The 23,351-nt window shown below is 44.4% G+C and overlaps 1 protein-coding gene across 5 annotated transcripts in view; it reads left to right on the forward strand.

Annotated features, from left to right (window-relative positions):
• LOC121576787 (phosphatidylinositol 4-phosphate 5-kinase type-1 gamma) overlaps positions 1-23,351 on the forward strand; it is a 66,794-nt gene that overhangs the window by 20,894 nt on the left and 22,549 nt on the right. For all 5 annotated transcript variants that reach the window (XM_041890252.1, XM_041890254.1, XM_041890255.1 and 2 more), the window contains exons 2-9: positions 8,935-8,966; positions 9,691-9,777; positions 10,531-10,661; positions 12,934-13,051; positions 16,017-16,169; positions 19,279-19,578; positions 21,684-21,883; positions 22,017-22,100. In XM_041890252.1, coding sequence (XP_041746186.1) covers positions 8,935-8,966; positions 9,691-9,777; positions 10,531-10,661; positions 12,934-13,051; positions 16,017-16,169; positions 19,279-19,578; positions 21,684-21,883; positions 22,017-22,100 — 1,105 coding nt within the window. The remainder of the gene's footprint in view (positions 1-8,934; positions 8,967-9,690; positions 9,778-10,530; positions 10,662-12,933; positions 13,052-16,016; positions 16,170-19,278; positions 19,579-21,683; positions 21,884-22,016; positions 22,101-23,351) is intronic.

Raw genomic sequence — 23,351 nt, forward strand, 5'->3', positions numbered from 1 at the left:
GGATGATTTGGCTTTGTTTGTGAGGATGATCGCATGAGAATGCCAACAGCCGGCTCTACAGTACAATACAGACATCTCCCATTGACGTCTGAGAGAGAAGGGCCAGGTGTTCTAGACTAGAGGAATAGTTGTGACTAACACATTAGATGTGAGTGAGATGTTGTCTGCAATTTACCATATAAATTCTCCATACTGCAAACCCATAGCAAGAATAGGTAAATAAACATTTATCCATCAGTTTAAGCGTGTGATAGGGAGAGGTACGCCAGTAAGGTGAAGCTGAACTATCACACACAGTAAGCTCGTTAATTTTCCCCTGGTCTGTTAAGTTCAGACACTTGGGTGAGAGAGAACTCATTTAGCTGATGGCCAGGGGGCCCTGAGCGAGTGACCCTGAGGGAGGTGACTGACGCACATGGAAATGAGCCGGAGGGAGGGAGGGAGGGAGGGAGAGCGAGCGAGAGAGAGAGAGAGAGAGAGAGGGAGGGAGGGAGAGTGAGAGAGAGAGAGAGAGATAGGACAACAACAACAACACAATTAGACCCAACCAAATCATGAGAAAACAAAAAGAGAATTACTTGACACATTGGAAAGAACAAAGAAAAAAACAGCGCAAACTCTGTCGTAGTCGGCCGTGACCGGGAGACCCATGAGGCGGCGCATAATTGGCCCTGCGCCGTCCAGGGTAGGGGAGGGAATGGCCAGCAGGGATGTAGCTCAGTTGGTAGAGCATGGCGTTGCAACACCAGGGTTGTGGGTTCAATTCCCACGGGGGGCCAGTATGAAAAATAAAACTGTAAGTCGCTCTGGATAAGAGCGTCTGCTAAATGACTAAAATGTAATGCTATTTGGCCCTAAACAGAGAATACACAGTGGCAGAATACCTGACCACTGTGACTGACCCAAACTTAAGGAAAGCTTTGACTATGTACAGACTCAGTGAGCATAGCCTTGCTATTGAGAAAGGCAGCCGTAGGCAGACCTGGCTCTCAAGAGAAGACAGGCTATGTGCACACTGCCCACAAAATGAGGTGGAAACTGAGCTGCACTTCCTAACCTCCTGCCAAATGTATGACCATATTAGAGACACATATTTCCCTCAGATTACAGCGATCCACAAAGAATTAGAAAACAAACCCAATTTTGATAAACTCCCTTATCTACTGGGTGAAAAACCACAGTGTGCCATCACAGCTGCAAGATTTGTGACCTGTTGCCACAAGAAAAGGGCAACCAGTGAAGAACAAACACCATTGTAAATACAACCCATTTGTACTTTAACTATTTGCACATTGTTACAACACTGTATATATACATAATATGACATTTGAAATGTCTTTATTCTTTTGGAACTTCTGAGTGTAATGTTTACTGTTAATATTTATTGTTTATTTCACTTTTGTTTACTATCTACTTCACTTGCTTTGGCAATGTTAACATACGTTTCCCATGCCAATAAAGCCCTTAGAGAGAGAGAGAGAGCGTGTCATCCACTACTAATGGACTTACTGCTAATGGCTTTGTGTCGTAAAAAAAGTTAACAGATTACCTGGTCTGCTTAGCACTTTCCAGGAGTGCTTGGTATTTATTGTGATGAGTAGGCTATATTTCTTTTATTCTCCCTGTACAGCTTTGGTGGCTGTACTACAGTGCATTCAGAAAGTATTCAGACCACTTGACTTTTTCCACATTTTGTTACGTTACAGCCTTATTCTGAAATTGATTATATTGGGTTTTTTCCTCATCAATCTACACACAATACCCCATAATGACAAAGTAAAAACAGGTATCTAGAAATGTTTGAAAATGTATTAAAAATTAAAAACTGATATCATATTAACTTAAGTATTCAGACCCTTTACTCAGTATTTGTTGAAACACCTTTGGCAGCGATTACAGCCTCGACTCTTCTTGGGTATGACGCTACAAGCTTGGCACACCTGTATTTGGGGAGTTTCTCCCATTCTTCTCTGCAGATCCTCTCAAGCTCTGTCAGGTTGGATGGGGAGCGTCGCTGCAAGCTATTTTCAGGTCTCTCCAGAGATGTTCGATCGTGTTCTTGTCCGGGCTCTGGCTAGGCCACTCAAGGACATTCAGAGACTTGTCCTGAAGCCACTCCTGCGTTGCCTTGGCTGTGTGCTTAGGGTTGTTGTCCTGTTGAGGTCCTGAGCGCTCTGGAGCAGGTTTTCATCAAGGACTCTCTGTACTTTGCTCCATTCATCTTTCCCTCGATCCTGACTAGTCTTCCAGTCCCTGCCGCTGAAAAACATCCCAACAGCATGATGCTGCCACCACCATGCTTCACCGTAGGGATGGTGCCAGGTTTCCTCCAGACGTGACGCTTGGCATTCAAGCCAAAGAGTTCAATCTTGGTTTCATCAGACCAGAGAATCGTATTTCTCATGGTCTGAGAGTCCTTCAGGTGCCTTTTGGCAAACTCCAAACGGGCTGTCATGTGCCTTTTAATGAGGAGTGACTTCCATCTGGCCACTCTACCAATATTGGCCTGATTGGTGGGGTGCTGCAGAGATGGTTGTCCTTCTGGAAGGTTCTCCCATCTCCACAGAGGAACTTTGGAGCTCTGTCATAGTGAACACCTCCCTGACCAAGGCCCTTCTCCCCCGATTGCTCAGTTTTCCAGCTCTAGGAAGAGTCTTGGTGGTTCCAAACTTCTTCTATTTAAGAATGATGGAGGCCACTGTGTGCTTGGGGACCTTCAATGGCTTGGTTTTTGCTCTGACAAGCACTGTCAACTGTGGGACCTTATATAGACAGGTGTGTGCCTTTCCAAATCAATTGAATTTACCACATGTGGACTCCAATCAAGTTGTAGAAACATCTCAAGGATGATCAATGGAAACAGGATGCACCTGAGCTCAATTTCGAGTCTCATAGCAAAGGGTCTGAATACATGTAAATAAGGTATTTCTGTATTTTATGGGGTATTGTGTGAAGATTGATGAGGATTTTTAAAAATCCATTTTAGAATAAGGCTGTAACGTAACAAAATGTGGAAAAAGGGAAGGGGTCTGAATACTTTCCGAATGGTCTAACTGGTCCTAACTGGTTCTGCCATGTTATCGACACGGTTCACTGACTAGACCAGTGGTATTAAAACTTTTTCAGCGGGGATCCCATTTGTTTCGGACAAATTTATTAGGATTACTATGAGTATAGGTCCATGTGTATCCAAGTGTTTTCTCTCGCACTCTCTCTCTCTTTAAATAACCATATTTTGTAACAAGTGTCATATTGTGTTAGTCCACTAGGGACTCGTTTTCATTGTATTAAGTTTCTAATCCTACCTATACCGTGTACGTGTTTGTATCTTGTGTTATAATTTTTAATTAGTTAGTAAATAAATAATTAAATCAGTTTGTGTGGTACGGAATGATCAGTAAGACATTTACATTTACATTTTCGTCATTTAGCAGACGCTCTTATCCAGAGCGACTTACAAATTGAGACAAAAAAGACCCAGGTTTGTGCAGACTTAAAGAGCCTATGACTTTCAGAATGAGACTGATATGAGGTAAATGATTAATAAATGACTGTTAAATGATAAGAGATATCAAGATGTCTTTAGAGTTAATTCGGGAAATGGTAACTCGTTAAACAACTTTTCCCGTGGTGCCCCAAATTCCTAATGAGTTAATTGTTACATGATTAATTTAATCTAGTAACAATTTAACATAGTAGGTAATTATTTGATAAATAATGAAAGGCACGTCACGACAATATATATATATATCTCATTCCCTCCCTAGGTCAGGAGCACCTTGGAAGTGAGTGACAGATCCCATTGGAAACCACTCCAGCTCCATATCTGCCATGTAGGTTTCAAGGGCTTCTTCACACAATGACGCAATCATACTCTCAAAGAACTGGAAAATGGACCAAAGTTCTCCTTTCACCACCATGCCATTTGAAGGAAATAAAACGGAAAGGAGCCAGGGAAGCGTGTAGCAAATGCATATAGGCTACGACCTCTCAGAGACAGACCTTTATGGCGGCGATGATCAGAGGGAGGGTTCACAGAGAAATGCCTGGAAACCTGTAGCATAATAAGAACACCTGTAGCGTAATAAGAACACCTGTAGCGTAATAAGAACACCTGTAGCGTAATAACAACACCTGTAGCATAATAAGAACACCTGTAGCGTAATAACAACACCTGTAGCGTAATAACAACACCTGCAGCGTAATAACAACACCTGTAGCGTAATAACAACACCTGTAGCGTAATAACAACACCTGTAGCGTAATAACAACACCTGCAGCGTAATAACAACACCTGTAGCGTAATAACAACACCTGCAGCGTAATAACAACACCTGTAGCGTAATAACAACACCTGCAGCGTAATAACAACACCTGTAGCGTAATAACAACACCTGCAGCGTAATAACAACACCTGTAGCGTAATAACAACACCTGTAGCGTAATAACAACACCTGTAGCGTAATAACAACACCTGTAGCGTAATAACAACACCTGTAGCGTAATAAGAACACCTGTAGCATAATAAGAACACCTGTAGCGTAATAACAACACCTGTAGCATAATAAGAACACCTGTAGCGTAATAACAACACCTGTAGCGTAATAAGAACACCTGTAGCGTAATAACAACACCTGTAGCATAATAAGAACACCTGTAGCGTAATAACAACACCTGTAGCGTAATAACAACACCTGTAGCATAATAAGAACACCTGTAGCGTAATAACAACACCTGTAGCGTAATAACAACACCTGCAGCGTAATAACAACACCTGTAGCGTAATAACAACACCTGTAGCGTAATAACAACACCTGTAGCGTAATAACAACACCTGTAGCGTAATAACAACACATGCAGTGGCGATTTTAGCATGTAAATCTTGGTGGGGCAAACTCCACATTTGTTTTTGTTGATGAATGCCAGCAAAGCCACAACACAACACTAAACAATACATTAATTGCACTATAACGGTGATAAACAGTGCCCACAAACTGTTAGGGCCTACATAAAGCTGTCCCAACAGCAGAGCTTTCTTTTCAGCACCATGGAGTGAATCCTTACCACCGCTACACCTGGCTATCAGCGGAGCTGATATGGCTGACACGCTGATATGGCTGACTTGATTAAACAAATGTGGTTTCTACTGATTATTGAGATGTACAAACTATGACATAAGGGCACGATGAGCGGATAAGAGGCAATCTGTAATTTCGATTAAGACATTAATGAGCGAGCTAAGACGGACGTAGTCAATATAACTATTTGTTCAGCACTTTTGAAATGTACAGCGACAGAATTCAGAACATGGGCCGTTCTTACATTATTCTCCCTGTACACCAAGTCAGAACCGTAGGATAAATAAAGGGGACATATAAGCAGACAATGAAAGCTCTTACAATATTCGATGATGACATTTCTCTAAAACAGGCTATAGGATACATGTGCACCACCAAGTCAGAACAGTAGACTAAGTTATGAGGGGGAAAGGGACCACATTATTAGGGTGAGGCACATGGGCTACTAACTGCTTACTACACAACATACACTTAGTATTACTTTCTTAGCTACAGTTTACGTATCTCCCTGGCATATTACGTTATTTATGCAGCAACATACAAGACATTTTTGGACTCACTTTGTTGTGCTGTGCTCACTTGAACAGGACGGTGGCGCGGCGGTCCTTGTGGGCAAAATTGTCATCAAACTTTGTCATCGAAGTCTGGTGTTGTGACGTGACTTTCATTAATTTGATGACTGTTATTTATCGAATCAACTAACTATGTTTAATTATTACCCAATTTAAATGAATCATGTAACAATTAACTCATTAGGATTTGGGGCACCACGGAAGAAGTTGTTTAAAGAGTTACCATCTCCCTAATTAAACTCTAAAGGTCTTTACCTATCACATCCATAAAACAGTCAATGTATTAATTAATAACCTCTTATCATATCATTCTGAACGGTCGCAACCTTCTTGGATCTGCAAAAACCCCAGCTTTACTTATGATTCAGTACTACACAAATTGGTTTAATTATTTATTTACTAGTTAACTAAATAATAACACAGAATTAACATACACACTTAATACATGAGAAAAAGTCCCTAGCGGACTAACAACAACATGACTGCTTGTTTACCAAAAGAGGGAGGGGTAGAGAGAGCGAGAGAGAGATAGACAAAGAGTGTCACGGATTCAGCCGAGGCTGCTCCTCCTCCCTGCTCGGGCAGGCTTCGGCGTTCGTCGTCCCCAGAGTACTAGCTGCCACCGATCTATGTTTCGGTGTTTGACTTGTTGTGTCTGATTCTGTACACCTGTTCCCCATTATGTTGTATTGTATTCCCTATTTAACCCTCTGTCGTGCATTGTGTGTTGTGTGTTATTGTTTTGTGTCATCGACAGTGTACCGGTTGTTCGTTTTCTCCGTTGTTTGGAGACTGTTCATTTTCACTGCCGACTTTTATTAAAGTACGATTTCCAGTAGCTCCGTGTCCTGCGTGTGACTTCGCCTACCGCATTTCACTGTCGCCGTTTCTAACAAAGAGAAAGAGACACTTATCGTTGATACATTTGGAAACCACTCTCAAAGTAATTATAATACTTTGCACATGAACCACCGCCCGTTTGGAGTAAGAAATCATGAATGTATTTACGTGTGGATGCCTTTGTTCGTCGTCTATCTCTGTCGCACCCAAGCCCTCTGGGAAAGTTTTTTTTGGCTGGGTCTTCACTCAGCTCACTTGTAAGGCTCTGGTTGTCCACAAGAGGTCACAATGTCCTTCTTCTTAGTTGTCCTGGTTTGTAGTGGAGTGTTTCATCAGAACAACTACTTAGCTGTACCAGTGATTGTCTGAGAGGAGAGTTTTCTCCTCTCCGCCTCGTGTGGTTAGTCAGAGTTTGAACCACTTTACACGCACAGCTGCATCCTGGCAATGTTTGGGTCTAGTCTGGGAGGTGATCTTCTTCACCTCGTGTTGAGGTTCAACGTTCCAACCATTTTCAGACGTGTAGCAACTGCCTTACGTCTTTCTGGTCTGATATGTTAATTCTTAACCTATCCTTTTATACACGTTCCGTCATGCTGACACGCTCTCTGAGCTCACTCGGGGCGTGGCTAGTTACTGTGCAAAGCTTATATGAAAAACAATTATCTCATTAGAAAACTAAAATCACATTCCTATCTTAACAAAGATACTTTCATAATTTTTCATATTAAATACACAATTTATTGGATGAAAACTTGACAAATAAAGGGGATATACTTTCCAAGTTACAGTATTTTCTTGATACCATTCTTAATGACATCACAAAATAATAAACAATATGACATTATTATTCTTTAGGTCCCCACTGACCATTCCCCACATTCTTATCTTAGAAATATTGTTTAGTTTTGTGCGGAAAAAGTCTCTGGAGACAAAGAACATTCCTTTGGTTAATACTGGAGAGGGAGACCCTAGATCTCCTCTCCTTTAATTTACGACAGGGTGTGAGCTGTCAAACCGGCTCAGTCCCCTCCTCCCCTCTTCTGTGGGTGAGAGTGGCCTGGTTACTGTCAACCATTGCCAAGCTGATCCATTAGATCCTCACAGGACAGTCATGACAATGGCATTTTCTGGATTTGTGGTGCTTTCAAGACAACTGGGAACTCTGAAAAAAACAAGAGTGAATCATGACATCAGTGATCTTCAGGTCAAAGCTCTAGAAAGAGGCCAGAGGCCTTACTCAAGAAAGCAAAAAAAAGACATGTTTGTATGCGACTTTATTAACTCACTCATTTTTTGCATCGGCACGTTTTGGCTTGCTCTACCCTCAGCAAATCTGTGTGTGACAGAGGGAGCGAGTGAGAGGGAGAGAGCTGGAGGAGAGGAGAGGGAGGGGAGGGAGGAGGGGTGGCGAACTGGCTTTTCTCGAGCTCAATCGCATGGGCCTGCACTGGGCAGGTTGACATTTATTGTCATGAATCTTGCCCTGGAGAGAGAACTGAGTGATTTCCACTAGATGGGCCAGCTGCAAAGTCAGAATTGGCTATATTGTAAAAACATTCATGAAAACAACAATTTTGATTTTTGGTCTTAATTTAAGGTTAGGGTTAGGCATTAGGGTTAGCAGTGTGGTTAATGTTAGGTTTAAAATCAGATTTTATGACTTTGTGGCTGTTCCAGCTAGTGACCAATCTGCAGAGCTGCCTCCAGGGCAAGATTCATGACAATGAACGCTAACCTGCATCCACTGGTGGCAGGCAGGCTTTAGCACTGCAGCTTGAAGGAGAAAAACACTAATTCATAGAACATACAGCTTCTCCCCTTCACATCCTTCTGTCATCACATAGCCTACTCCCTTTGCACAGCTGGTGTATAACACATTCTCATTCAAAATGTATTTTTATAGGTCATTCCAATTGCATATTTACTGTCTGTGTTAATCATTTTATAAATAGACAAGCCTAATAATAACAATGTTGGTCAGTTTTAAATGACTCAGCCCCCTGGCATCTGATGTTCAATCATCCCAGTAGCAGTGTGTTGTGCTATGTAAGCTCCCCTCTTAGTCTACTCCTTCATTATTCTAAGTGAGTGGAGAAATTAGCTACAATTATGGATCTATTTGAGTCTGGCTGAAGAGAACAGGACAGCAGAGCTCACTGATTACTTCCTTTGTTGTTTACATTGCTCTGTTTTCACATCACATGGCTTTATGGAATACTAGAAATGCTAGACTGGGGATGGATGGTATTGACTACCAGGAAGAATAGGGATGGTATATTGATTTGGTAACCGTTCCTTCCACTACCTGCCCCCCATTGTTATTTGACACTGTTATTACATAATGTGTACCCTATGGGATTTCTCTTTGTTCCTTCTAACACTAATTATTTGAACTAATGGAATCCCTCATAGGTCTAATGCTCTCTCTCTCTCTCTCTCAGATTTTTCTGCTAGAAAAGCACACATCACAGAGGTAATGTACTCACTTCCTTAACTTTTATTTAGCCATATGACTGTGAAATACATCTGACTGACATGTCCTCTATTTAAACCCCTCTCCTACTGTATGTGTTCTGCTACACACACAATGGCGCGCTACTTTGATCCCCCTGCCTGCATTTCAATCCTTATGCTGTGTGATCTCTCTACTACTACACTCCATATAGAGGCTTCAGTATGCTCGCGGGCAGTGTGGGAATCTTCATAGGGACTGCCACGATCATATGCTGTGTTATAAAGCCCCTTCCATCTTACACTCTGCCCTGTGATGAGAAGTGCCCACTGTCAATTTGACTGTGTAATCTGGGACAGTTTAGAGGTTAGAGAAATGGGCGTAAAGGGGATACTCAGTCCACTCAGAAGGCTTTTTAGTGCCAGATTTACTAAGCGTTCGCACCTGTGTCGAGTTTGCACCTGTAATTATCACAGGGGAATACAAGACAAAAGAAATCAAAGCAAAAAAAAAACATGAAACTGACTCCGTTCTTCTATTGATATTCAGTTTACCTTTCATTCCTGCTTTTATGTGTTATTCCCTATTGAAAAGAACAGGTGAAAACTTCACACAGGCGCTGCAAACGCTTGATCAACCTGGCCCATAGCTGGGCATCAGGTGGTGTTAGTGTTTTCAGCCCAATGAAGTGAGTAAAAATGTAAATCTGTGTCTTAATCACTCTGCTCCATCCTCTGGCCAACAGCTGCCTGGTGTCTCAGGCCTACCAGGCCAGGTTAAGAGGATGGGCCACAGGGGAGTGGATGCGTCCGGAGAGACCACCTACAAGAAGGTAGGCAGCAGGCACTAGCTCCCCCTGATTCAATTAGTCAATCAATTACATAGTAATAACATATAGTGCCTGCGCCTTGAAATGCCTTACAGCACAACAGTCAACCCCCCTCTAGAGCAAGCAAGCCAAGACATTGGCACAAGAAAACTAACCTGGTAATGGTCCTGAATGCATAATTAGGCTACAGCTGTGAGCAGACACATAGCTCTGTAACCTGCACACTGTATGTTTACATTTACATTTTAGTCATTTAACAGACGCTCTTATCCAGAGTCTGACTTACAAGAACAATTAGGGTTAAGTGCCTTGCTCAAGGGTACATTTGTCACCTTGTCGACTCAGGGATTCGAACCAGCAACCTTTTGGTTATTGTCCCAGCTCTCTTAAGCGCTAGGCTACCTGCTGCCTGTTCCACTTATACTAATGTGAGAAGACAGAAAGACACACCAGAGCAGACCCAGTTTGTCTCACTGAGAACCAACCTGATGGAGATCTACTGAGACCTGATTTAACAACCCTGTCTGTCTGTCTGTCTGTCTTTAGCACTTTAGAGTATATGTATTCTGGTGTGCATGGTTGAGCGAGTCAATGTTTTGGCTCTTCATTGTAGAGTACAGTCCCCTCATTAGCTGAACTAATGGAGCTGTTAAATCAGAAGATTTCTCAATTAATATAAATGATTTGCAGTCCACCAAGCTCAGAAATGTTTAAATATCTCCCCTAACCCCCACCGTCTGTCTCCTCTCCCCCCAGACCACGTCCTCTGCCTTGAAAGGTGCCATCCAGCTGGGCATTGGCTACACGGTGGGCAACCTGAGCTCCAAGCCTGAGAGAGACGTTCTCATGCAGGACTTCTATGTGGTTGAGAGCATCTTCTTTCCCAGGTAACTAAATCAAATCAGATCAAATCAAAGTTTATTGATCGCGTACACAGTTTTGCAGATGTTATCGCCAGTGCAGTGAAATGCTTCACTATTATTCTACAATGTAAAACATTTTTAAAATAAAGAAAAACCCTTGAATGAGTAGGTGTGCCCAAACTTTTGACTGGTAGTGTATGTGAATGGTGTGTATTGACTGTATGGACAGTATACAGTGCCTTGCAAAAGTATTCATCCCCCTTGGCGTTTTTCCTATTTTGTTGCATTACAACTTGTAATTTAAATGGATTTCTATTTGGATTTCATGTAATGGACATAAACAAGATAGTCCAAATTGGTGAAGTGAAATGAAAAAAATTACTTGTTTCAAAAAATTCTAAAAAATAAATAACGGAAAGAGGTGCGTGCATATGTATTATTTCCCTATGCTATGAAGCCCCTAAATACGATCTGGTGCAACCAATTACCTTCAGAAGTCACATAATTAGTTAAATAAAGTCCACCTGTGTGCAATCTAAGTGTCACATGATCTGTCACATGATCTCAGTATATATACACCTGTTCTGAAATGCCCCAGAGTCTGCAACACCACTAAGCAAGGGGCACCACCAAGCAAGCGGCACCATGAAGACCAAGGAGCTCTCCAAACAGGTCGTTGTGGAGAAGTACAGATCAGGGTTTGGTTATAAAAAAATATCTGAAACTTTGAACATCCCACGGAGCACCATTAAATCCATTATTAAAAAATTTAAAGAATATGGCACCACAACAAACCTGCCAAGAGAGGGCCGCCCACCAAAACTCATAGACCAGGCAAGGAGGGCATTAATCAGAGAGGCAACAAAGAGACCAAAGATAACCCTGAAGGAGCTGCAAAGCTCCACAGCGGAGATTGGAGTATCTGTCCATAGGACCACTTTAAGCCATACACTCCACAGAGCTGGGCTTTACGGAAGATGGCCAGAAAAAAGCCATTGCTTAAAGAAAAAAATAAGCAAACACGTTTGGTGTTCGCCAAAAGCCATGTGGGAGACTCCCTAAGCATATGGAGACTAAAATTGAGCTTTTTGGCCATCAAGGAAAACGCTATTTCTGGCGCAAACCCAACACGTCTCATCACCCCACAGTGAAGCATGGTGGTGGCAGCATCATGCTGTGGGGATGTTTTTCATCGGCAGGGACTGGGAAACTGGTCAGAATTGAAGGAATGATGGATAGCGCTAAATATAGGGAAATTCTTGAGGGAAACCTGTTTTCAGTCTTCCAGAGATTTGAGACTGGGACGGAGGTTCACCTTCCAGCAGGACAATGACCCTAAGCATACTGCTAAAGCAACACTCGAGTGGTTTAAGGGGAAACATTGCAATGTCTTGGAATGGCCTAGTCAAAAATGAACAGTCTATAATTTTAATGGTAGGTTTATTTGAACAGTGAGAGACAGAATAACAACAAAAAAATCCAGAAAAACGCATGTCAAAAATGTTATAAATTGATTTGCATTTTAATGAGGGAAATAAGTATTTGACACGGCCAAGGCAACAAAGGAGTGGCTCAAGAGGAAGCACATTAAGGTCCTGGAGTGGCCTAGCCAGTCTCCAGACCTTAATCCCATAGAAAATCTGTGGAGGGAGCTGAAGGTTCGAGTTGCCAAACGTCAGCCTCAAAACCTTAATGACTTGGAGAAGATCTGCAAAGAGGAGTGGGACAAAATCCCTCCTGAGATGTGTGCAAACCTGGTGGCCAACTACAAGAAACGTCTGACCTCTGTGATTGCCAACAAGGGTTTTGACACCAAGTACTAAGTCATGTTTTGCAGAGGGGTCAAATACTTATTTCCCTCATTTAAAATGCAAATCAATTTATAACATTTGTGACATGCGTTTTTCTGGATTATTTTGTTGTTATTCTGTCTCTCACTGTTCAAATAAACCTACCATTACAATTATAGACTGATCATTTCTTTGTCAGTGGGCAAACGTACAAAATCAGCAGGGGATCAAATACTTTCTTCCCTCGCTGTAAAAGGTGTGTACAGCAGTAGTTAACTGCTAACCACACCATCAGGGCAGCACATAACTTTGTGAAATCATTAGAACGAGACAGTCATGTCATCCAGGCCTTTCAAGATATCAGAGAATTGGGACCGATCACATCCCTGATCCTGGATATGTTATTTTGATTGAAAGCAATTCATATATTTACACTAGAATAGTCCCTTAGTTCATACATAGTTGTCCCGTATCTAAAAGCTTTTCTCCCCTTCTCCCCCTTCCAGTGAAGGCAGCAACCTGACTCCAGCCCACCACTTCCCAGACTTCCGCTTTAAGACGTACGCTCCTGTGGCCTTCCGCTACTTCAGGGAGCTCTTTGGGATCAGGCCTGATGACTACCTGGTAAGAACATGGAAATCTACCCTTTTTCAACCATGACAACAGACATGAAGACATTGCATGACGTCAACGTATTAGATGACTAGAATGAACAGACGAGCAGTCATTTGATAGGCCAATGTTGTGGAATGGTTTTAGGATGGCTAGTGCACCAATTCCTGATCCCACTGAAGCAGCTCACTGTACAAAAGCTGTTCAGAGGTTCCCTGTATAGAGAGACAGAGGCAGAAGGCTTGGTGTCCCGTCCACCTGCAGTGTCCTGGTCTTGAGCCTTGGCCCATACTCCCACAGCTTGCTGCCCACTCCCTCCCTCTCAGTCCAGCCTGCTGCCATCAGTGAGCAGCACAGCCGGCTCTGTAGCACCCTGACTGGGAGTGTGATCTCCCCCACCAGACAGGCAGCCACCCATGCCCACCTGGAGAGAGACTGGGAAAATAATCAGGAGAGACAGGGAGAGACAGGGAGAGACAGGGAGGGACAGGGAGGGACAGGGAGGGACATGGAGGGACAGGGAGGGACAGGGAGGGACATGGAGAGACAGGGAGGGACAGGGAGGGACAGGGAGGGACATGGAGGGACAGGGAGGGACAGGGAGAGACAGGGAGAGACAGGGAGGGACATGGAGAGACATGGAGAGACAGGGAGAGACAGGGAGGGACATTGAAGAGACAGGGAGAGACAGGGAGGGACAGGGAGGGACAGGAAGAGACAGGGAGGGACATGGAGAGACATGGATAGACATGGAGAGACGGGGAGGGACAGGGAGAGACAGGGAGGGACATGGAGAGACAGGGAGGGACATGGAGAGACATGGAGAGACAGGGAGGGACATGGAGAGACAGGGAGGGACATGGAAATACAGGGAGGGACATGGAGAGACAGGGAGGGACAGGGAGGGACAGGAAGAGACAGGGAGGGACATGGAGAGACAGGGAGAGACAGGGAGGGACAGGGAGGGTTGGAGACAATCAGGAGATTTTGGGAGAGGGAGAGATGGGTAAAGAAATACTGTGTGGATGAATAGGGATATTAGGCAGGAAGAAGGATAGAATAGGGAGGGTGAGAGGAGAAACAGTATGCAGAGAGGAGGATGGCTGGGGAGGGCCAGAGAAGGGTTGGGTTGAGTGCACGTGTGACATGTCTCTCTCTCTCTCTCTCTCTCTCTCTCTCTCTCTCTCTCTCTCTCTCTCTCTCTCTCTCTCTCTCTCTCTCTCTCTCTCTCTCTCTCTCTCTCTCTCACACACTCTCTTTCTCTCTACTTGTAGAGTAGGATACATGCATGTCCTTGTGTGTGTTTCGATATGCCATAATAGTGCAGTCAAAGTGTGTGTGTGACACGCACACCTCACCCCTCATGGCCCTTGTCACATTGTATCAGTGTTGCCTGACTGGCTGTGTGTGTTCGTCTGTGAACATGCCCCTCCTGTCTTCTAGAGGATATGATTATGCAACTGCCTGTGTTTTTAGGCTGCTGTCATGCTCCTGTGTGTATTAGGTGTCTGTCTCTCTCTGAGGGTCTGCGTGTGTGTGTGCAGTGTTCCTGCCTCAGTGATTAATCACAGTGCCTGGAGCTCGAGCTCTCTGCACTCAGGGTCTTGCTCTCCCTTCCTTCCTTCCTTCCTTCCTGCCTGTCTCTCTCTCTCTCTCTCTCTCTCTCTCTCTCTCTCTCTCTCTCTCTCTCTCTCTCTCTCTCTCTCTCTCTCTCTCTCTCTCTCTCTCTCTCTCTCTCTCTCTCTCTCTCTCTCTCTCTCTCTCTCTCTCACACACTCTCTTTCTCTCTCCACTCTATCTCTCTCTCTATCTCTCTCTCTCACACTCTCTTTCTCTCTCCACTCTATCTCTCTCTCTCTATCTCTCTCACACACTCTCTCTCCTCTCTCTCGCTCTCTCTCTCTATCTCACTCTCCACTCTATCTTTATTTCTTTCTCTTTTCCCCTCTCCCCCTCTTTCTCTCTCCCTCTTCCTCTGTCTCTCATCCTCCCCTCCCCTCGTCCATCCCCTGTTCCCCGTACTGTCTGATTGGGATGCGCCTGCATGAAGGAATGATTTAAACAGGCTGTACATTTCAGAGGGTGATGGATTGTGGTGAAACTATTGTTTTTCTGGAAAACAGATTTAATTCACTGTTTTTTGGAGGAAGATTAATATCTGACCCCCAAAAGTGATATTTGTTTTCGAACTGACATTTTATCATTTTAATTGTATTTTTTCAGTGCTTTTACCCAATTTGACCAGTGTATCTCTGTCTTTTGTCAGTGTGTGTGAGGCCCACACACCCACAGCTTGCTGCCCACTCCCTCCCTCTCAGTCCAGCCTGCTGCCATCAGTGAGCAGCACAGCCGGCTCTGTAGCACCCTGACTGGGAGTGTGATCTCCCCCACCAGACAGGCAGCCACCCAGGCACACCTGGAGAGAGACTGGGAAGAGAATCAGGAGAGACAGGGAGAGACAGGGAGAGACAGGGAGGGACAGGGAGAGACAGGGAGGGACATGGAGAAACAGGGAGGGTTGGAGACAATCAGGAGATTTTGGGAGAGGGAGAGATGGGTAAAGAAATACTGTGTGGATGAATAGGGATATTAGGCAGGAAGAAGGATAGAATAGGGAGGGTGAGAGGAGAAACAGTATGCAGAGAGGAGGATGGCTGGGGAGGGCCAGAGAAGGGTTGGGTTGGGTTGAGGAGAGGGGGAAAGGTATACAAGGGCTGGGTAGAGATGGTTAGGGCCAGATGAAGTCTGGGGGAGAGGTTAGGTTGAGGAGGAGGCAGGGTGAGTCACCGCTCCTCCCTGAGTGGTCAGCAGTCTAGAAGCTCCAAACACACACATACCTCTGATTAGTGTGTGTGTGCACGTGTGACATGTCTCTCTGTGTATGTATACTTGTCGAGTAGGATACATGCATGTCCTTGTGTGTGTTTCGATATGCCATAATAGTGCAGTCAAAGTGTGTGTGTGTTTGTGTCTGCAGTACTCCCTGTGTAACGAGCCCCTGATCGAGCTGTCCAACCCCGGGGCCAGTGGCTCTGTGTTCTACCTGACCAAGGACGATGAGTTCATCATCAAGACCGTCATGCACAAGGAGGCCGAGTTTCTACAGAAGCTGCTGCCTGGCTACTACATGGTGAGATATGACCCCACACACTCACAAGACACACACGCACACACATACTCTGCATCATTCCACTCACTCACATACTACACACGAGAGGCAATCTTTCCTGATGAATTGCAAGTTCCTGGAAGGAACATGAAGGAACATGAAAGAACATCAAGCCCATGTTTTGCTGATCCCATCCTTACACACTTCATTGCTCCAAGCCCAAACAACTCTGCCTAGCTGCTTTACACCTTGGTACATTCACTAGTGTTGTCTAGACTGCAGGTAACTGCAGGGCACCTAGCCTAGGGAGGTCCTGGTCACTGTGTAACAGAAGCAGGGTGTTGTTGAGCCTGGGATCACCATGCTGGTCACACTTTACTAGAAGGCTAGTTAAACAGCAACAGCTCAGTTTATTAGGTACACCATCCCGTTCACAAAAATGGTTAGCTCCTACAGACAGTGAGTCAAGTGGCCATGGCTTGCTATATAAAGCAGGCAGACAGGCATCAAGGCATTCAGTTACTATTCGATTGAATGTTAGAATGGGCAAAACGAGTGACCTAAGCAACTTTGAGCATGGAATGATCGTCGGTGCCAGGCGCGCCGGTTCCAGTATCTCAGAAATGGTCAGCCTCCTGGGATTTTCACACACAAGTTTCTATGGTTTACAGAGAATGGTGCGACAAACAAAAAACATCCAGTCAGCGGCAGTCCTGTGGGCGAAAACAGCTCGTTGATGAGAGGTCGAAGGAGAATGGCAAGAATTGTGCAAGCTAACAGGGGGTCCACAAACAGGTAAATAACTGCGCAGTACAACAGTGGTGTGCAGAACGGCATCTCAGAGCGCACAACTCGTCGGTCTTTGTCACGGATGGGCTATTGCAGCAGACGACCACGCCGGGTTCCACTCCTATCAGCTAAAAACAAGAAGCGGCTCCACTGGACAATTGAGGAGTGGAAAAACATTGTCTGACGAATCCCGGTTCCTGTTGCGTCATACTGATGACAGAGTCAGGATTTTGCGTAAACAGCATGAGTCCATGGCCCCATCCTGCCTGGTGTCAACGGTACAGGCTGGTGGTGTAATGGTGTGGGGAATGTTTCCTGGTGCACGTTCGGTCCCTTGATACCAATTGAGCAACGTTTCCATGCCCCGAAGAATTCAGGCTGTTCTGGAGGCAAAGGGGGGTCCGACCAGGTACTAGTGTAGGTCCATGTTTCTATTTTAGATTTCTATTTTTGGTGGGGCTAAGCTTGTGTATATTCATGTACCAACAGGCACGGCGACAGAGCAGGAATTTACCCATGTTTGAAGGGAAATGCCCGGAAGCATTAGTACATGATAACAGGAAGACATTTACTATGACCTTTTCCACCATTTTGGCTCCAGGCAATTGCAGTTACACGATTCCAATGGTTGTTAGGTGTGCGAGTTAATGAGCCCAGAGGGATTCTGAGCCATGCTGGTTCACTGTGGCCTGAGGCCATAGCAGACTGAGACTAAGACTGAGACTGAGACAAACAGTGGGGACAGGCAGGCAGGCAGGCACATACACACACACAGAGAGAGGCAGTAGAACAGCTCTACACGTCTGCTGCAGTTGACAGGACTGGGTTGGGCTGGGGGCATAATGTAAAACATGGTGATGTAACAGACGTCAGTGCCACCCCCTCACACTTGTTTTCCACTCTCTCATGGCATCATTCTCCATGCCTGTTTTCCCCATACTTTTCTATTTACCCATGCCAGGCTCGATTCTCTGTCACGCTTTCACTTGCTCTCACTCTCTCTCACCTTCTCACATCTCGTTCTCTCTCTCTCTATCCCACTCTTTCATCCCCTGCTTTCTCTCTCACGTCTCTCTCTTGTTGACTTTTCAGTGCTGTGCCCTCCACTCATGGACAGAGGGGACATGTGTGGCTGGTTGATGGGGATTCACTCACTCTCTCTCCCTCTGTTTCTCTCCCTCACTCTCTCTATCTCATGCCCCAGTCTGTCTCTCTCTTGTGGAGATCACTGGCTGTGGCCTAAAAGTCTGAAGGCCTTACTGCCTGCTGTTGGAGCCCTGTGACCCCTCCGGCCCCCTCATTCCCCTGTCTGTCTCTCCCCACCCATCTCTCCCTCCCTCCTCCCTCCCTCCCTCCCTCCCTCCTCTCTCTCTCTCTCTCTCTCTCTCTCGCTCTCTCTGTGTCTGCCAGGAGTAGCAGTCTTTGAGTGGATAAGAAGCTGGCTCCTCTGTCATAACTTTAATGGGATTCTGTCATTACTTTTAATGTTTTTGGAACGTGTGTAGCTTGGCTAACCTCATTTATTTGGGTTGAGTACTTAAATATTTAAAGGGACAGAGTGATGATAAGGGGAGAGTTTTACTAAATAATGAATTCGATTTGTTTAAATGTCTCATGCTTTGGGTTACTGTTTCCCGTCTTTTTTGGCTACTCTTGTGTTGTGAATATTTTGAAGGGCTGAGGTTAGTTTGGTCTTGAGGAATCATGTGGTACTGTGACGGCGCTGGCCTTACTCAATCACCTAAAGGGACACTTCAGTATTTTGGCAATGAGGCCCTTTGTCTACTTCACCAGAGTCAGATGAACTTTTGGATACCATTTCTATGTCTCTGCGTGCAGTTTGAAGGAAGTTGCTAACTAGCCCTAGCGCAATTGGTAACTAGCGTTAGCGCAATGACTAAATTCCTTGATATTGGACACAGAGACATAACATTTGTATCCATGAGTTCGTCTGACTCTGGGGAAGTAGATAAAGGGCCTCATTGTCAAAATCTCTAAGTATCCCTTTAAAAAGGCTTAAAAACAAAGACTGAGATAAAAAACTGTTCAAAAGTATTGTATTTATTTTTAAAACGGCCTTTCCAGATCAAGTTAAAACCATAAATACATTGGCAGCTTAAAACCGTGGCTCACCTAGCTTAAAATACATCCCCCTGACAAACATTTCAGGCACATCTATTTAAAATGGCAGATTACCTAATTACCAGGGTTAAAATGAAAGGTACCAAATCATGGACTGTTTGCTCCAATACTATCCTGTGCTCTTGGTCCTCTCTTGATGCTGTTGGTCTTTTTCTTACTGCATCTTTCTCTCTCTCTCTCTCTTCCTCCCTCTCTCCAGAACCTCAACCAGAACCCTCGCACCCTGCTCCCCAAATTTTTCGGCCTGTACTGCATCCAGTCTGGCGGTAAGAACATCCGCATGGTGGTCATGAACAACGTTCTACCGCGTGCCGTCCGCATGCACCTCAAGTTCGACCTAAAGGGCTCCACATACAAACGCTGTGCCTCCAAGAAGGAGAGACAGAAGGCCAAGCCCACCTTCAAAGACCTGGACTTCATGCAGGATCTGCAGGACGGCCTGATGCTGGACCAGGATATGTACAGCGCTCTGGTCAAGACCCTGCAGAGAGACTGTCTGGTGAGGAAAACGATCCAGGTTTAGGACCCATTGCTTGAAAAAGAAAAGGAGAGCCGCACACTCTAGGAGCTCAGATGCAATAATTTAATAACCTAATAACCAACGTTTCGACAGACAAGCTGTCTTCATCAGGGTATAATGAGGACCCATTGCTATCAGGGTTTAAATTACACATTTACATAATTTTAAACTTTAAACATCTACAGTTGAGGGCACAAAAAAGTTACTTTTTCAAAAGGGCCTCCCCCCCCAAGCCAGTACTTTGTAGAGCCACCTTTTGCAGCAATTACAGCTGCAAGTCTCTTGGGGTATGTCTCTATAAGCTTGGCACATCTAGCCACTGGGATTTTTGCCCATTCTTCAAGGCAAAACTGCTCCAGCTCCTTCAAGTTGGATGGGTTCCGCAATCTTTAAGTCATACCACAGATTCTCAATTGGATTGAGGTCTGGGCTTTGACTAGGCCATTCCAATACATTTAAATGTATCTCCTTAAACCACTCAAGTGTTGCTTTAGCAGTATGCTTAGTCATTGTCCTGCTGGAAGGTGAACCTCCTTCCCAGTCTCAAACCTCTGGAAGACTGAAACAGGTTTCCCTCAAGAATTTCCCTGTATTTAGCGCCATCCATCATTCCTTCAATTCTGACCAGTTTCCCAGTCCCTGCCGATGAAAAACATTCCCACAGCATGATGCTGCCACCACCATGCTTCACTGTGGGGATGGTGTTATTGGGGTGATGAGAGGTATTGGGTTTGCGCCAGACATAGCGTTTTCCTTGATGGCCAAAAAGCTCAATTTTAGTCTCATCTAAACAGAGTACCTTCTTCCATATGTTTGGGGAGTCTCCCACATGGCTTTTGGTGTACACCAAACGTGTTTGCTTATTTTTTTCTTTAAGCAATGGCTTTTTTCTGGCCACTCTTCCGTAAAGCCCAGCTCTGTGGAGTGTACGGCTTAAAATGGTTATATGGACAGATACTCCAATCTCCACTGTAGAGCTTTGCAGCTCCTTCAGGGTTATCTTTGGTCTCTTTGTTGCCTCTGATTAATTTAAATTTTTACATTTGAGTCATTTAGCAGACACTCTTATCCAGAGCGACTTACAGTTAGTGAGTGCATACATTTTTTATACTGGCCCCCCGTGGGAATCGAACCCACAACCCTGGCGTTGCAAGCGCCATGCTCTACCATCTGAGCTACAGGAGGCCTATTAATGCCCTCCTTGCCTTGTCTGTGAGTTTTGGTGGGCGGCCCTCTCTTGGCAGGTTTGATGTGGTGCTATATTCTTTCAATTTTTTTATAATGGATTTAATGGTGCTCCGTGGGATGTTCAAAGTTTCTGATATTTTTTTATAACCCAACCCTTATCTGTACTTCTCCACAACTTTGTCCCTGACCTGTTTGGAGAGCTCCTTGGTCTTCATGGTGCCACTTGCTTGGTGGTGCCCCTTGCTTAGTGGTGTTGCAGACTCTGGGGCCTTTCAGAACAGGTATATATACACTGAGATCATGTGACAGATCTTGTGACACTTAGATTGCACACAGGTGGACATTATTTAACTAATTATGTGACTTCTGAAGGTAATTGGTTGCACTAGATCTTATTTAGGGGCTTCATAGCAAAGGGGGTGAATACATATGCACTCACCACTTTTCAGTTATTTATTTTTTAGAATTTTTTGAAACAAGTTATTTTTTTCATTTCACTTCACCAATTTGAACTATTTTGTGTATGTCCATTACATGAAATCCAAATAAAAATAAATTTAAATTACAGGTTGTAATGCAACAAAATAGGAAAAACGCGAAAGGGGATGAGTACTTTTGCAAGGCACTATACATTGTTAATATGACAAACTCCTTTGACGTCGAGCAGCAAATTATTAATTAATACATTTCTGAAATATGCCTCTGACTGTGCAGTTACATCCACTGTGAAGCAAATGTTTTATACTACGCTGCAGTACAGGTTAAGTTTTTAATTCCCCCATTTGTAATAGAAAAAATCATTGAGAAGGACCCCATTGACATGTGGACCAATCATAGGGTTGATAGGCCTGGCTCAGTCCTATAACTGAAACCTGTATCTCTGTGTCTATTTCCAGGTGCTGGAGAGCTTTAAGATCATGGACTACAGCTTGCTCCTGGGGGTACATAACATCGACCAGGCAGAGCGGGAGCAGCAGATGGAGGGAGGAGAGAAGGATGAGAAGAGGCCTGTGGCCCAGAAGGCCCTCTACTCCACCGCCATGGAGTCCATCCAGGGAGGGGCTGCCTGCGGAGAGTCTATCGACACTGACGACACGTGAGTGACTGACACGTGACAGGCTGGGGTGTTTGGGTGTTGTTAGCTGTCTCCTTGTAGCTCTCTCTATCCTCTCTCTGTTTGTCAGTGTCACTCTTTGTATGTCACTATCTCTTCATGTTTGTCTCTGTAGGATGGGAGGCATCCCAGCAGTCAACGGGAAAGGAGAGCGTCTACTCCTCTACATCGGAATCATCGACATCCTGCAATCCTACAGGTAATCACAAATATCATATAAATCATACAGAATCGTGTTCATTAGGGCACACTGAAGCAAAACGTTTTGGAACGGAAACGAAAACTAACGTTTCTTATTGGACAAGTTCAGGTAGTCCCTCTCTGTAGCAGTCAATTTTTGTGTCTTTGGTGCCTAATAAATGTGACCCAGGTAACTATATTATAACTAATTCAGTCACTCTCTGTCTTGTAGAATCAGCCCCCCAGCATCATAAGATAACAAAATATTCAGCCTCCAACAGCGTATATAACAACAGCCTGTAGTGTGGCTGGCTGACGCTGTTTATATTTGTCTCTGTGACCTTAACCCCATAAGGTCGATGTCCGCTCCCCGTGAAAATCGAATTAGCATAATAAAAACATCCCCATAAAAATCTGTTAGTTTAAGCTAGAGATATATTTTTGCATTGGATGCGTTTCAATCCACCGCATCCACCTATGTAACACTTCCGCATCTGCGGTGAAAGGTGACAGAGCTAGAGCGATGTTTGTCAGACCATGAGAAATCCTGAAAATCAGTCTTGTCACAAATCGTCTGTAGCGTCCGAACGGTTTGGCCTACAAACTATTATCCCTCTATGGAAAGGTGAGACTCTCACGAACACGTACAGTACCAGCCAAAGGTTTGGACACCTACTCATTCAAGGGTTTTTCTTTATTTGTACTATTTTTTACATTGTAGAATAATAGTGAAGACATCAAAACTATGAAATAACACAAATGGAATCATGTAGTAATCATGTCAAACAAATCAAAATATATTTTATATTTGAGATTCTTCAAATAGCCACCCTTTGCCTTGATGGCAGCTTTGCACACTCTTGGCATTCTCTCAACCAGCTTCACCTGGAATGCTTTTCCAACAGTCTTGAAGGAGTTCCCACATATGCTGAGCACTTGTTGGCTGCTTTTCCTTCACTCTGCTGTCCGACTCATCCCAAACCATCTCAATTGGGTTGAGGTCGGGGGATTGTGGAGGCCAGGTCATCTGATGCAGTACTCCATTACTCTCCTTCTTGGTAAAATTGCCCTTACACTGCCTGGAGGTGGGTTGGGTCATTGTCTTGTTGAAAAACAAATGATAGTCCCACTAAGCCCAAACCAGATGGGATGGCGTATCGCTGCAGAGTGCTGTGGTAGCCATGCTGGTTAAGTGTGCCTTGAATTCTAAATAAATCACAAACAGTGTCACCAGCAAAGCACTCCCACACCATAACACCTCCTCCTTCGA

Source organism: Coregonus clupeaformis, chromosome 11, assembly GCF_020615455.1.
Source record: "Coregonus clupeaformis isolate EN_2021a chromosome 11, ASM2061545v1, whole genome shotgun sequence".
NCBI lineage: Eukaryota > Metazoa > Chordata > Actinopteri > Salmoniformes > Salmonidae > Coregonus > Coregonus clupeaformis.